Here is a 14,974-nt window from a genome sequence, read left to right on the forward strand (position 1 = left end):
AGGCCTTTTGGAAACTGCTCTCCTTCAACTTCCTTCCTTGTGGAAAGGAAACAGGGAGGATGGATATGTTCAGTGGAGCAGTGGATGCTTTTCAAAAATAGGAAAGGGGAATGTGGTCTGAGCAATATAAAAAATCACAAATGTTCTTTACAGTCTCCTTTTACACTTCTTTGTCTTGAATTGTGCTGCTACAGCTAGGTTCACACTGTCTTTAAAATAAATTTTAAAAGCCACAGAACTTTCAATGTAGGCTGCTCCAACCCAGACGGTTTATGTCGTTTCAAAAGGAAATAATTATATCTCTCTTTCCATGTGTGATGCTGGCTATTTTTCCACAGTGCTTATAATCAGTAATTATGAACACTACTCAGGCATGTGGAGCAGTCTTCATTTTCTGGACTGATCCAGAGTTTTAAAACAGCTAATTGAGCCCTACTTTGTTGCTTATATTACCCTTTTTTTTTTTTTTATTCTGCAACACGAGGCCTAATTTATCAGAGAGCAACTCTTCTGGCTTCAGCAAGCTGAATGTGGATGTGAAATTGGCTGTATGGTAGTGAATCATTTTAATTTTGTGGCTCATTTTAACTCTGAGGAGAGCAGTTAAAGGGTTGGGAGCATTCAGTCAGGCCCTGGGTGCTGCTGCTGGCAGCTTTGCCAGTCTCAGTTGTCAGCTGTGCAGTGCTTCGTGCCCTACATGAGAGAGTCAAGGGTTAACATGGAGCTTAAACCTTTTCCTGATGCTTACACTAGTTAATCTTCCTGATTCCCTGATTGCTGTGTCTGAAGATATGTCGGCTCCTTTTTTTTCCCCACAAAAAGCCTTGAAGTCTCTTTTGCTGTCCTGAGAAAGGTGTCTGTTCTAGTGTAGTTAGTGAAAGACATTTGTAAATAGCTCTCGCTACTTTAGCCCACCGAAGCATTCTGTGACCCATGAAGTCAGGTGTGGAATTAGTCTTTAATGCATAACCATGCAGTAGTTAAATTTAAAATGTCTCATTGTCCATACTGGTTCCTTGAAAGGCAGACAAACCCAGTGCATCTACAGGCCTTTGCAGTGGTGTCAGTGCACATTTGAAGTGGCACACGGTCTGGAGGAGAACCATGCAAAGGGGATGTTGATTTGTTGTGTGTCTGAACTGGTGTACAAGCTAAAACCTTGTGCTTAACGGTGGGGTCCTCCTGGGAAACCCAGTGCTGTGCTGGGAGGGATGACCTGAAAATAAAATCCAGATTGAATGTTGCCTAAGGGCAGAAAAATCAGTCAAGCAGTGAAGGAGCAACTACCAGTCCTTCCAAGCATGTGTTTTGCCGTCTAAAAATACATCCACCCTGTGTCTTTATTGCAGAGGTTGTTGTTCCAGAAGGCCTTCAACTCTCAGCAGTTAGTCCATATTACTGTGATCAACCTGTTCCAACTGCACCACTTGCGAGACTTCAGCAATGAAACAGAGCAGCACAGCTACAGCCAGGATGAGCAGCTCTGCTGGACACAGCTCCTGGCTCTCTTCAGTAAGTGTGGCAGCTAATTGATTTTTGTAGTTCTCTTGATTTTAATGTGGAATCCATTAGTAATTTCCTGTCAGGATTTAGCTTAATGGCTCTGTGAGGTAAGTGCCGAGAATAGACATTAGGGAGAGAGTTGTGAGAGATGATGGTCACACAGAATTATTTATGTCAGCAGTGCTGACTGACACTGGATTTCTGTGTCCAGACTTCCTCTGTTTAAAGCTTTACAGTACTCTGCATCATTTTCCTGGTTCTGAAATAACATTTTAACCTGGGTGCAAAACCAGATCCAGCTTGGCAGTGAGCAGTACTGCTCTTTGGAGGCTGCTTTGAATGGAACTGGTTCTGATTCAACAGGACTGAAGTTGAAGTTGAGTCAACCAGGACCTCAGCTTCTTTGCCTTTGGTAATATCAAGCAGGAGATAAGTGAGAGTCAGAGCATTTTAGACTTTAGCCCCATAATGCTGATTTGCTTAACCTGATTGAGCCTGTTGTCAGCTTGGCCTTGTTTGTCAACACCTAAATTTCTAAATAGCTGGATTTCTCCAAGTTCCAGTCTGGAGTTGATTCTGAAGGCACCATGGTCACACTGGTATGGTTACTCTTTCTCAGCTTCTGTGCCCTAAGGGGTCTGGGCTGGGTGCCTGCCTGCAGAACTCCAGTGCATTTGTGTGCCTGCTGGTTGAAGTGAATAAAGTGCAGGTAGGTAGTTGAGTTGATAATTTCTAATAAATAGGTGAGTGACTATTTTTGCACTGGGCTTGGCTCACATGATTTTTTGACTTTACCAAAATGACTTGCCATGACAGTTGAACAGATACAGACATCAAGATTCTACTGCATAGTTGGAAACTATTGAAAAGCCCTGTTTTGTGATCTGTTAGTGGATTGTTTAAGATGAGGTAGCTGGGCTGCCTTGTTATAAAGAGCTAGGTCTTAGAATAGGGGTTCATGGGGCGGGTATGTTTGATTGGATTATTTGGTCAACTTTGAAGTGCCATTCCCACATCATGGATTTTTTTCTTTTGCTTTTTCCTCTTACTCTGTTTTTAGTGTCATTTCTTGGAGTTCTGTGCAAGTGTCCTTTACAAAATGACTACCAGGAGGACTCTGGGGCTGCATATCCTCTTCCAGCTGTGAAGGTTTCCATGGACTGGCTGAAACTTAGGCCCAGTGTTTTCCAGGAGGCAGTGGTTGATGAAAGACGGTAGTGAGTGTTAATCTTTCTCTTGTTACATTTTGTTGCATGAAGCTCCTAATTACTGTTGATCCACAAATAAGCCATGGGAAGAGTGATCATACAACTTACCATTACAGATACCAAAATGATAGAAAGTGTATGTGCTAAAAAGTTCGTAAAGCAAAACCTGAGACTTGTTGATTGCATGAGCAAATTGACTCTCTTAATTGTCTTTAGGTTTGCTGTAGGTTTTTCATTGTTGGGGGATCTATTTTATAATGTCCAATTTGAGCATAACTACTGAGTTCCTGTAGTCTTATCTTTCTCAGATTACTGGGTGAAGTGGCAGGAGAATACTTGCCTTAATTTTGTGCACTAAACCATTACTTAGGCAGTGCTGGAATGTAGTCACCTAGGAATTAAATTCAGTTTAGTAGAGAGACTCTTTAAATGTTAGTGCAGGCTTAGCTGTTCTGGACTGTTGCTCTGATTTTTCACTTTTGCCACTAATCTCATAAATTAAGACATAAATTGCTCAAAACTCATGATTATTTTTTTTACATAGTCTGTTAACTTTTCATTCATTACTGTGATTCAATGAAGTGTTTCTGTAAGGTGACTCTTAGGATCAGAGTGGCTATTACTGATGCAGCTGGATGAGCATTGTTCCTAAGATGGACACTCCAAGAAAAGCAGTGTGATGCATGGGGAACAAGGGTACCTATAACTTTGGTTTGTTAAATAAGAAACAAAAAAACCCATGGAGTTTTGGGAGCTTAAACCACAGAATTCCTGAAGGAAAGATTAAGGAAAAGAGTTCAGATATGGTTTTGAGATGATGGTAACTATTGTCATTCACACATCCTGAAGGAAGACTTATGCCTGTATTTTAATAGGCAAGATACCTGTTGATATCAAGTAGTCCCTGCAGAAAGGACATGCAGGTAGTAATTAATGGAGTAAATGGCCTTAAGCTGAAAGTGAGTAGATTTAGGTTGGTTAGAAAGAAATCCTTCTCTGTGAGGGCAGTAAGGCTCTGGCCCAGAGAAACTGTGGCTGCCCCATCCCTAGAAGTGTCCAAAGCCAGGTTGGAGCAACCTTGGGGTAGTGGAAGGTGTCCCTGCCCATGGCAGAGGGTGGGAGGTCTCTTCCATCCCATTCTGGGATTCTCTGAAGAAACCCATTTTCTGGACAACATATTACTGACTTTACTTGCCTCATTGAAGACCTCTGGGGTGTTTTTTTCCTTCTTTTGTTCCTTGTCAGTCATGGGAAGGAGCTGTTGCTCAGTGTAGTGTAGAGAATAATGATGAAGATCGTGCTGTCTATGCCTGCAGCCCTGTGGGAAAGCAGCTGAGGGTGTACAGTGCTGTTGGGGGCATGGTGCATTCTCCAGGCCATGTGCTGGGTGAGGGCTGAAAGCCTTGCTGGGGAGGACACATTCATTTCTCCTACGCTGAGCACAGTGGGCATCTTGAAATAGTTTTTTGTTGTTTCCATGGTGCCTGTCAGTAAAGCAGAAGGATTTTTTGACTTTTGGTGGGAGCTTTTAGCAAACAGGTGCAAGCAGCCTGGTGGTAGCAGTTAAATGTTAACCACCTATGCAGTGATCATTGTGATTTTAAAGTTGTTTGCTCCAGGGACTTTGGGAAGAATTTCCAGTCATTGCTTGTTACTGGTATCCTGAGGGCAGGGCAGGGGACTGCAAGTTCACCTCTAGTTCAATGATCTTTCTTGGTGCAGCCCTTCCTTAGAGTCTCTTCCCTTGGTGGTAAATGCTCCACCACTACAGTACAGTGTTGTCCAGGGAGCAGAAAAATTTCTGCACAGCTGTGTCTTGATAAATTCTTTTGCTGCCTGAACTGGTTCATTGACTGTGCCTTGAGAGCCATCACCTTTGGACTGCAAAGCATGAATTGCAGACAGGTGCTTGCAGCACTTGCTCACACTCTAGGTCTGCTAAATTCACAACAGGCTCTCTGATCTACTGGATAATGAACACTGTGCTGTGAGAGCTTGGCTTCCTTGGGAACTTTAGGTTGACTTTTTAGTGATAGTAGTTTTTTCAAGAAAGTGGTCTTTTCACTGACATTTTGCAAGAAACTTTCCTTGGGAATCAGAGGATTAATGTAAACTGTGATGGTAACAGATTCAGTGTTTTTTTTGGTAAAGCAAACACATTCCATGTTTTGCAGTTTTCACTTAGGGTTTGCCTGTTTTCTAATTTTTAGCATATGGCCCTGGCTGATCTCTCTTCTAAATAGTTTCCAACCTCATGAAGAAGATCTATCCAGTAATAATGGTAAGGACACTTGTAGTCTGTGCTGTAAAGAACTGGGAAAAACAATGTTTTTCCTACTGGTGTGGGGAATTACAGTTGAAGAGCAAATAAGGAAGCAAGTTGTCTTCTTGTATTAGTTCATGTGAATACTTTGCAAATGTTTTTTCTTGTTTTGAGCAGGCTGCTCTGCTTTATCCTTCCTGAATTCCTCAGATTGTGGGGTGGATCAGTTAATGGAAGGCTTTACTATGTATAGAGACCATGCTGAGGTATCTGCTGTGATACTGTGCTCAGTGCTTTCATGCTTTGCTTATGCTGTTTACTGTCTGTTTGTCAGCAACCCCCCTTCCAGAAGAATTTGAGTTGCAAGGATTCCTGGCTCTGAGACCCTCGTTCAGGTGGGTGACAGCTGAAGGGTCCTGCACTTTTACTGATGTCATGATTTCTACAGACATTGGTCTGTTCCCTACAATATCTGATTTGTATGTTTACTGATGTGTAGTTTGATGTTGGTCTCCAAAACAACTGCAATGGATGGTGTAGCCCTAAGAAATTATTGAGGTTATGATACTGTTCATGATCCCGCTGAGCCTCTTTAATGTAGATGCATTTCACCAGATGAGGATTACATATGTAAATCAGACATCTCTTAATAGCCATGTTTTGAATAATATCTGGTGAAAGTTCACAACTTTTAGTAGAGCAATGCTGACACATTTCTAGAAAAGTAGCATATTGCAGAGGGTAATTGTGTAATTAATATTCCCTCTTCTGTATCAATACTAGGAATTTGGATTTTTCCAAAGGCCACCAGGCAATTACAGGGGATAAAGAAGGGCAGCAACGCCGGATACGGCAACAGCGCCTGATCTTCACAGGCAAATGGATTGCTGATAACCAGCCAAGGTAATTGCAAGTACTTTGTGTTTCCCCCACTACTGGAAGCTGAGGTGTCACAAGTGCCATTGTGGAATGTTATTTTTCTCTCTGTCCAATACATCAGTTAGCTGTAATGTGAGCACAAGATGCTGACAGCACTAATAATCTGTTCTGTGGGTCAGCATGCTGTTCCTTCAGACTGATTATGATAAGTAATGTAGTTTATGTATTTGCTTTTTAATTCCTTCCTGGTTTTTTCAGGTTGATTCAATGTGAAAATGAGGTAGGAAAGCTCTTGTTTGTGACAGAAATCCCGGAGCTCTTACTGGAGGACCCTAGTGAAGCCAAAGAGAGTCTCACCTTGCAGGAGACATCCATGGCAGAGCCGCTGTGTGCTGATGGGAGCCCTGGACTCAAATCAGTGCTGTCCTCTGGCAGAAGCCTGAGCAACAGCTGCGATGCAGGAGAAAAGCCAATGGTCACCTTCAAAGAGAACATCAAGCCCCGGGAGATGAACAGAGAACAAGCACGCATCTACCCCCCAAAGGACATAGCGAGGGACAGACGGGACTGTAGCAAAGGAATAGTAGCAAATAAGAATGATGGGAAGAAGGATAACAATAAAAGAAAGAATGAGACCAAGAAATGTGGCTTGGATAAGATGCAGGAAGCAGGAAAGCAGAATGTGGCAGTTCAGGTAAGCCTTTAGCTCAGAGGGATACTGAGACAGTGCCATGTTGTGTCAGGGCAGTCACTGCTTGTGTATAGTGTGGTAGAACTGAGGTCTTGCTGTGGGCCCTGCAACTGCAGCTAATGCTCAATAATAGAAAATACTTCTACCTCAGAGACCAGGTGATGATGATCTCAGCATCTCTTTGCTTTTCCTTGATGCTATCTCAAAAAGAGAGAGAGGAGAGGAAAATGAGTGCAATGAGAGGTGCTATAACTATCCTAAAAACGATTTCTACCCATTCCACGAGTTATTTGGCAGTTCATGTGGCCAGGTCCTAGTCATGCTCTTGCCCTTCTGGGGTCTGTTGTGGAGGAACTGAGTACTCTGCATTTTCACTTCAGTTAACTGGTGCACATTCAACAAACTGAACGTGTCACAAAAGCACCAAATTGCATGAGGAGTAAGATCCTCTGTAGTGTAGGCGCAATCGGGTGTCTCTGTGGAAGTAAGGAAAGCCACTATGCTCTTAAATTGTCAACCTGTGCTCAGGCACTTACTCAAAATTATTTGTTTTCATATCAGCTGCTCTTTTACCAGTTACATTTTTTGGGGGATGCTTTTTTATCTATTTTTTGAGCATTACTTATGAAATATATCAAGTAAACAGTGAATTTGCTGGTCTGCCTTCTACTACGTCATAGTAAGTGAGGGTAGAGAGTGTCAAGGCTGGTCTGATCTGTACCTGGACAATTTGACTGTGTCTCAGTCATTCCTTGATAATGACTGGAACCATTCAGTGATAGTGATGATAGAGATTTCTGTTATTTACCTAGAGAAATTGTTAGTTCTTCACTGTTCTTGCAAGTGGAAATTATTTCCTAATGCACTTTATGTCCCTGCCAGCCCACTACTGCTGCCCAGGACAGGTCTGCAGAATAACTCTTCCTCTGTGCAGCTGCTCCAAAGGCCTGTGCAACTAAGGTCTTTTCCCCAGACTAGACAAATCATCTCTTTCAGTTTTTCCAGTTTGTGTTGTTTAGGAGCCTTGGATTATTCTCCCTGTTTTCCTCCTGATGATTTGCTGTTAAACATCATGGTTAAGAAATGGAGTGTCTGAACTGGCAGCATCGTTCAGTTGGTTTTGCAAGGGAGCCATACTTCGGGATACAAAGGGTTTCTGTAAAGGCTACAGAAACCAGGGGACAATAATTTGTGAGTCATGGAACATGATTCTGGTGTCTGAAAACCAACATAGGTGAATTAGAATAGCAAATTTCTTAGTTATTTGTCAAATGCGTCTGGGTGTCATTGTGGGTCTCAGCATAACTCCCATTTTGATCTTTGTGCCTCTGTCTTGCAAAATAAGGACTTCAGGTGTATAAAAACCAACCAGATCTGAGGACTGTGTTAGCTTTCTGGGAAGGGATGATGGCTTATCAAAAATTTGCTTGATTTAGTCTTAACGTACAGCAAACCCAGCTGTAGTAGAATCTCCTCTGATGTTGTTAGTTATTGTTTGTCTCTTCTTCAGTAGAAATTAATTTTGGGTTTTTAACTCCATCAGCTGTATTTATGCAACAAGTCCAGTGAAATGCCTTTTGTGTCTTCTAATTTGGTGGATTTGATTACCCAGGCCTGCTCCAGAATAGAGGGAAGGCTTGCTTACTTGCTTCCCCCCACACTGAGAAACCAGTGTAGATGGACTGTTTGTGTTCTGCTTTGGCACTCCTGGCAATTTCATGCTTTATTTCCTACATAGTTCATTGCCTTCAAAAGCTTAAATGCTGCGGTTCCTACTTGGCAAAAAATGTGAAGAGTGTGGTACAGAAGTGATCAGTCCTGCTTTGCAGATACATGGGCCACTTGCATGCTCAGGCAGGCTGTTATCTGGGTTGAATCTCTGCTCTCTAGGGAAGCCAAGGAAGTTCAGTGCAGACTAACTCAAAGTGTAGCCTACTCTTAAGAGGTCCCTGTGATGGAATGGTGCTTCTTTCAAGCACTGTGTAGGAGCACGTAGGGGTATTGTGGGGGTAAATATTTGGTAGCATTGACACTTCTGAGGTGATATCAAATAGAAACAAGGAAGGAACTGAAATTTGTCTTGATTAATCAGTTTTTGTGATTTAGGTTTTTATAAAGTTAACTGTAAATCGTGCAGGGGGCCTTCTAGAAGCCACCCTCTGAAATGAGTTATAGCATACTTGAGTTTTTGATGGGTAGAGCTCGAGTTTTAACATGCCATGGCAAGAAGAGTGTCTTTGAATTCTCTAGCATTTCCATAAAAGAGTGCACAGTGCTTGATATGGGTTATAAAAATATTTGGCTTGTTGTGGAGGGGAAAGGGACAGCACAATGTAAGTTAAATATGCTGAATGTGCTGGAGGGTGAAGAGATGTGGCATGAACGAGGGCCTGCATTGTTCGTGGTGTTTAGCATCAACCAGAACCTTGAGGTGGAGTTCCCTCCAGACTTTTTCTAGTGGGAAATGAAAAATTCACCCAAACCTCTCAATTTTACAAATGCAGAAAGAACCCTACACTCCCATAATTTCTAAACGGGGAAATTCAATTTGAAAAATAACTTAAGAAAGTATTTGAGTGCATCTATCCCTTTACTGCTGTAATTTGGCAGAAAACAACTGTCCTGTAACTCCTTTCAACTCAGCAGCACTCAATGTCTAAATAAACCCCACACAGTTATGATGTGGGGGTTATTGTTATAGTTTGGTTTGGTTTTTTTTTCATTTGATCCCTGATACAACCCTTTCTTTCACTCACCTTTGAGGCTTGATGTCAGGTCTGCTCCTGGGCCCTTTCTGTATTTCCCGGGTTCCTTGCTTGCTGTCTTTTTCCTGCCTGCTCCATCTTGCATTCCAGGCAGTTCTGCCGAGCTGAACAGAAAGGGAAAGTAGTCTTCCCCTCTGTCTTCCTCCCCAGGAAGACCCAGACCACGGGAGACTCAGAATAAGGTAAACATTACATTACATTCTTCTCTCTGCCTTTAACTGGTGCAGCTCTTTTAACAGAACACCCCGCAGTTACACAGTAAACTGAATGAGGTGAAACACTTCTGCTGTTTGTCTTGTATGCTCTGGGTCCAAAGAATTCCATAGTGTGGAGGAGTTTGTGCACATACATCACTGTATGGATTAGGCTGAGAGAACTCCCCAGAAAGAATGTGGCTGTGTTTGTTTTTTAGGGTTCTGCAGGTAAGTAGCATGACTTGGGTTGAAGCAGTGTCCTTCCAGGAGAAGCATAGTAGCATCTGCTCTTTCTGTTTTTAAACACTGCAGGTGGGCAGCATGGTAAGTTCCTTGGATGGTGTGATATCCTATGTCTGTGTCTCACTATCATGCTTGCATCTTCTGAGACAATATCCTTGAGTGCTTTTGTGAGGTGAGAAGTGCCTGAGGGCATGCAGGGTAATCTGATTGAGGTCAGTGAGGAGGGCTCTGTGTTCCAAACTTCTCTCAGTTACTTAGGGAAAAGAAAATAATCACTCAGACAATCTGAGAGTTTAATTTTTGGCTTGAGACATGATGTGGTTAATGTGGAAGTTTAGGACAAGTGATTTAATTTCTTCATACTTTCTCTTGCATCAGGTGAAATCGCAGACGGAGATGAGGAAGACCCCGGTGTCTGAAGCCAGGAAAACACCTGTAACTCAGACTCCGAGTCAGGCCAGCAGTTCCCAGTTCATCCCTATTCATCACCCAGGAGCCTTCCCTCCCCTTCCTAGCCGACCAGGTAATTTGCATCGTTCTTTTGAAGTGTCATTTATTGTTGACTGTAGTGGTTGGTACCTCCAGAAGCCTCTGGAAGGTAGGGGTTCTGTTAAAGAACATGGATTTTCCTGTCGAACATCTTATCAAGTAGTAAAAAGGAGCATAGCAGAACTGAAAGGAGATGAATACGATTCCTTATGCTTTGGAATTGAGGTTTGTCATGAAATCTGCCACCTGTCTTCTGGTTTAATGGGTGTGAGATCAAGGGACTTCACGCTAGGCTCTTCCTGTAGTTAGTCTGAACATGACAAAACTTTCTGCTAGCACTGCTTCTGAACATTCCCTGTATTTCAGCTCCATTGCTGAAAAAGATCAGTCACACTGCTTGCTTTAAAACCTACTTTCTTTTGTAGTGGTGCTCACGTTTGAAGCTGTAATTTGTGTGGTCTTGCTGTTGTTGCTGCACTGTGTGTCCCATTTTGCTGTGGAGTCTGCCTGTCATACCTTGCTATCCATGTTTGCTCATGGAATAACTGGAAGCTGTATCTTCCCTGCACCTGTTACATGGAGCTCCTCAATATAAGACAGATGGGTGTCTTCCCTGTCCCAAAGTCAGCATAAAATCTGACCTGCGAGAGACAGAATTGAAGCTTGCCTTCCAAACCTGGCTTTTCAGGGAACTACAGGGAAGGAATTGATCTTATGGATATGAGGATTTGTTTGGTTTCCATCTGTCTCTGTCTAAATTGATCCAGAGACTGGGGATTCTCTGAGAGGAGGCAGTACATTTAATGTATTGATTGCTTCTGTTTGTTCCTCCAGAAGTTTAGTCCCTAAAAATGTGTTCGCAGGGCAGGAGACTTTGGGGGTAAAGCATCAAGAACCCAAGAGCAATGAAGAGAAATGGTAGTGGGGTGGGGGTCAAAAAAAACCAGGAGATTGGCGGGGAGGGAATGTGCAAACATATGACCCTCAGATATTGCCATGGATGAGTGCTCTCAGTGCCTGGAATATTGCAAGAAAACTCCAAAGCAAACTAGGAATCCTTGTGTGATCACAGCCATGCACATGCCAAGGTGAGGAAGGACATTGTAGTGCATGTGTGCAGACTGGTGCCTCCTTTCCTAAATGAACAGCGTAGGAAGAGGAACCCCCACTAAGAGTTTTCCGGAGGGAGTTGTATGCTCTGCCAAATTGTAATTAAAGGTGCATTTTTTATCTTTTCCAGGATTTCCTCCTCCAACCTATGTTGTCCCCCCTCCTGTGGCTTTCTCCATGAGCACGGGGTACACCTTCCCAGGTGGTGTTTCTGTCCCAGGAACCTTCCTCCAGCCCACAGCTCACTCGCCTGCAGGAAACCAGGTGCAAGGTGGGAAACAGTCCCACATTCCTTACAGCCAGCAACGGCCCTCTGGACCAGGGCCAATGACCCAGGGACCTCAGCAAACACAACCTCCTTCCCAGCAACCCCTCTCATCTTTACCAGCTCAGGCAACAGCACAGTCCGCAAGCCAGTTACAGGTCCAAGCTCTGGCCCAGCAGCAGCAGCAACAGTCCCCCACAAAAGCTGTGCAGGGCCTGGGGAAGAGCCCACCACACCACTCCGGATTCCAGCAGGTAAACTTGGCCTCTACTGTATGCTGGGCTTCATTTAAAAATAAGTGGCAACATTCAAGACTTGTCTTCCTGGATTACCTTTCAAAATTGTTGTTAAAGAGTTTTGATTGTGAACTTCTGGGCAAATTTGGGTGTGAACATATGATGCTGAAAGGAAGGTATGTACTGGAATGGCATGTTGTTTCTGTCATCTATTTGCTATGTGTTTCTGATATAGACAAGGTGTGGAGGTGATATGTCTGTCTCAGGCCTTTCTAGTTTTCTTTTGTGAATGATGAGGACTGAGTGTGGACCCCCAGCTGCACTTTCCTGGCTAACTGGTTGCAGTGTCAGTTCCCTTACAGCTCTTAGTTCCTTTGCTCACCTTGTGCTGGAGAAAATCTCCCTTCTGGCAAATCTGGACCCAATGGTGAGACCCTGCTTGTGCTCTGGGCAGCAGAATGCTGGTTCAGTACTTTACTAAAGGTTTAGTTTGTAGGCTTTTGGGTTAAAAGGTACTGGATAGGGTAAGGATTATACTTGGTTTAAAACTTGACTAGAGAACATTAGATGCCTGTGGGAATAGCTTTTGATGAATAACAGAGACATTCCACAAACATTCTGATTTGCTATCACGCATGAGTCAGATTTGGATGACAGCTTGGATGGAGTTAGGCATTCAGGTAACATGAATTATTCCTCCCTGCTGGTGAAATCCTGTGTCTCTGCCTCAGTATCCACAGACAGACTCATCGAAGCAGCTCTGGAACCCCCCTCAAGTCCAAGGCTCTCTGGGGAAGATCATGTCTGTAAAGCAGCCCTATTACCTGCAGGCCCAGGACCCTCTCAAGCTCTTTGAACAGTCATTACAGCCTCCTGTGATGCAACAGCAACCTTTGGAGAAAAAAATGAAGCCTTTCCCAATGGAGCCATATAACCAGAACCCCTCAGATGTCAAGGTGCCAGAATATTACTGGGACTCTTCCTATGCCATGACGGACAACAGGGTGATGACCCAGCAGTCGAACCTGGACCGCAGGGGGAAGCGGCAGGGAGTCTTCCGCTCCGAGCAGGATGCTGTCTCCAGGATGACCTTTGAGGTAAAATCCATGCTACACTGGGGAAAACTAAGGCTCTGGTATTCCCGGCAACTCTTGGAGTTTCCCTGTTTCAAGAATGCCCTGTGGTCCTAAGTAGGTCAATGTGAACCTATTTAGAAGAGAACTGAGCATCAGTAGCTGGGGTTCCAGCACAAAGTAATGAATTCCCCATTTTAGTATGCTGTGTGTAGGATTAGTCTCTTGAAGATTTGGTTTCAAGTAGATGTTAAGTCTTGTTCAGTGTGAATGTGCCATCCATCTCTGCACTCTGTCTGCCAGGCTGAGAAACATGGCAGCTGATAGTTTTGGGGAAGATTCTTGTCTGGCAAAGGATGAAACCATAAAAACCACTCAAATAATTGCAGTTGAATTATTACACTTTAGGAGAACTCCTAACACTGCTATAGTGAATTGAATGGCTGAGGCTGCAATAGGTTGAGCAATCAAGGATGGTAGCAGTGGTCTTGTCTTAGATTTCTTTTTGTTTGTTTGTTCTTCCTGAAAATCCCACCACACTGAGGGAGCTAAATGGCTTCCTTAGCTCCCAGTTGCAGTAATGGAATACTTTACTTGTTAATGTAATTGTGGTTCATGTTGCTGTTTATAAAGCCACCAATCTCTGTTATTTATTAACAGCCCTGGAGTTGTCTGTGAGTGCTTTTGGTGATGTTTATGAAGAGGCTTAAACGGAGGCTTTTTAAACCTTTGGTTGGGTGTGTCTCTGTATATGCACTCAGGACATGGAGGTCAGGTGATATCACTTGGCTCATCCTTGTGAGAGAAAAGCCAGACAATGTAGGAGTCTGCCCCTACCATGATGTCAGGTTGTGGTTTTTAGATGGAGACAAGGTCAAAGCCTTGTCCTCATTTCTAAAAGGGAAGCCTTGCCAAGGTGCCAGCACATTGTGCTACAGAGAGAAGCTATGCCTTGATGCTTGTGCTTTAAGCATCCCTCATAAATGTAAAGATGTCCAGTCTGACCAGCACTGAGCAGATTTTACTGGCCTAGGGGGCTGGTCAGCTGTGCATTGGCATAGCAGCTATCACCAGTGGAAATAAGTCTCATGGGATTTAAACTCCTCAAGCAGAGAAAAGATGAAGGTGCAAACATAATTGTGCTTGAAACCTAAATTACTCACAGGTCAGCTATAGAAGAATGGTGATGTTGTTAGTTGTCCTTGCCTGTTGGAAGCAGGTTCAGTATGTGGCATGGGTGCAAGGGGAAGCACATGCTTGGCTAATTAAAGCTCCCTGCTGTCACTTCTATGTGTTCTCCTCTCCCTGTGAGCATTTGGCTGCGTGGCTGGTGGTTGTTTCTGCTCAGAGTTCTCTCAGTGTGTGCCTCAGTACCATTCTCACCTTGCCCTCTGCATGCTGCCTTCTGCATTCCTCTTGCTATTCTCTCTCCTGCTCTGGCTGTTCTTTCTGCCTTCTCTTGTCTCACTGTGCTCATTTCTGTCACTAGGACCCCAAGAGCTCCCCTCTGCTTCCTCCGGACCTGTTAAAGAGTCTGGCTGCCTTGGAGGAGGAGGAAGAGCTGATTTTCTCTAATCCTCCTGATCTTTACCCAGCTCTGCTGGGGCCTCTCGCCTCTCTTCCTGGACGAAGCCTCTTTGTATGTATTTGATGTAATACTGCTGCTTCTCACTCTTAATTGGCATCTCTTTCTTCTGTGAAATTATAAGAAATGTGAAATTCCTTTCTCTCCCCCATCCCTCCTGTCCACTTCCCTGCCTCACCTTTGTGCTAGTTTTCACAGGGGTGAAAACTACAGCTTTTGGGCTGAATCCAGGCCTGCTAATTTGTTTAGAAATCAGAGTAACTGTGGGGTTTTGTAAGTATGGTCCACAGGAGAGGTGTTGATGCATCATGATAGGTAATTTAATGCACCTACTCTTCTGCAGTTGTATGGGTTTAGTAATAAAGGGCGGGGGGGCACTGGTGGGGCTGTAGAGCATCATCAGAATGAGGGTGTAGTGACAGGACAAGGGGGAATGGCTTCAAACTGACAGAGAGTAGGTTTAGATGAGA

At 43.7% G+C, this 14,974-nt stretch overlaps 1 protein-coding gene across 3 annotated transcripts in view; it reads left to right on the plus strand.

Annotated features, from left to right (window-relative positions):
- Positions 1 to 14,974, plus strand: part of SMG7 (SMG7 nonsense mediated mRNA decay factor) — a 54,817-nt gene that overhangs the window by 32,814 nt on the left and 7,029 nt on the right. Inside the window, exons 9-19 of one of the 3 annotated variants that reach the window (XM_033067294.2) lie at positions 1,350 to 1,512; positions 2,564 to 2,720; positions 4,922 to 4,992; positions 5,309 to 5,369; positions 5,758 to 5,877; positions 6,112 to 6,547; positions 10,125 to 10,269; positions 11,476 to 11,616; positions 11,734 to 11,864; positions 12,578 to 12,943; positions 14,409 to 14,558. In XM_033067294.2, the coding sequence (XP_032923185.1) occupies positions 1,350 to 1,512; positions 2,564 to 2,720; positions 4,922 to 4,992; positions 5,309 to 5,369; positions 5,758 to 5,877; positions 6,112 to 6,547; positions 10,125 to 10,269; positions 11,476 to 11,616; positions 11,734 to 11,864; positions 12,578 to 12,943; positions 14,409 to 14,558 (1,941 nt within the window). Of the gene's footprint in view, positions 1 to 1,349; positions 1,513 to 2,563; positions 2,721 to 4,921; positions 4,993 to 5,308; positions 5,370 to 5,757; positions 5,878 to 6,111; positions 6,548 to 10,124; positions 10,270 to 11,475; positions 11,865 to 12,577; positions 12,944 to 14,408; positions 14,559 to 14,974 lie in introns of all 3 variants that reach the window. The other 2 variants (XM_033067293.2, XM_033067295.2) reach the window with 2 other exon arrangements.

The sequence above is a fragment of the Catharus ustulatus genome, chromosome 9 (assembly GCF_009819885.2).
Source record: "Catharus ustulatus isolate bCatUst1 chromosome 9, bCatUst1.pri.v2, whole genome shotgun sequence".
NCBI lineage: Eukaryota > Metazoa > Chordata > Aves > Passeriformes > Turdidae > Catharus > Catharus ustulatus.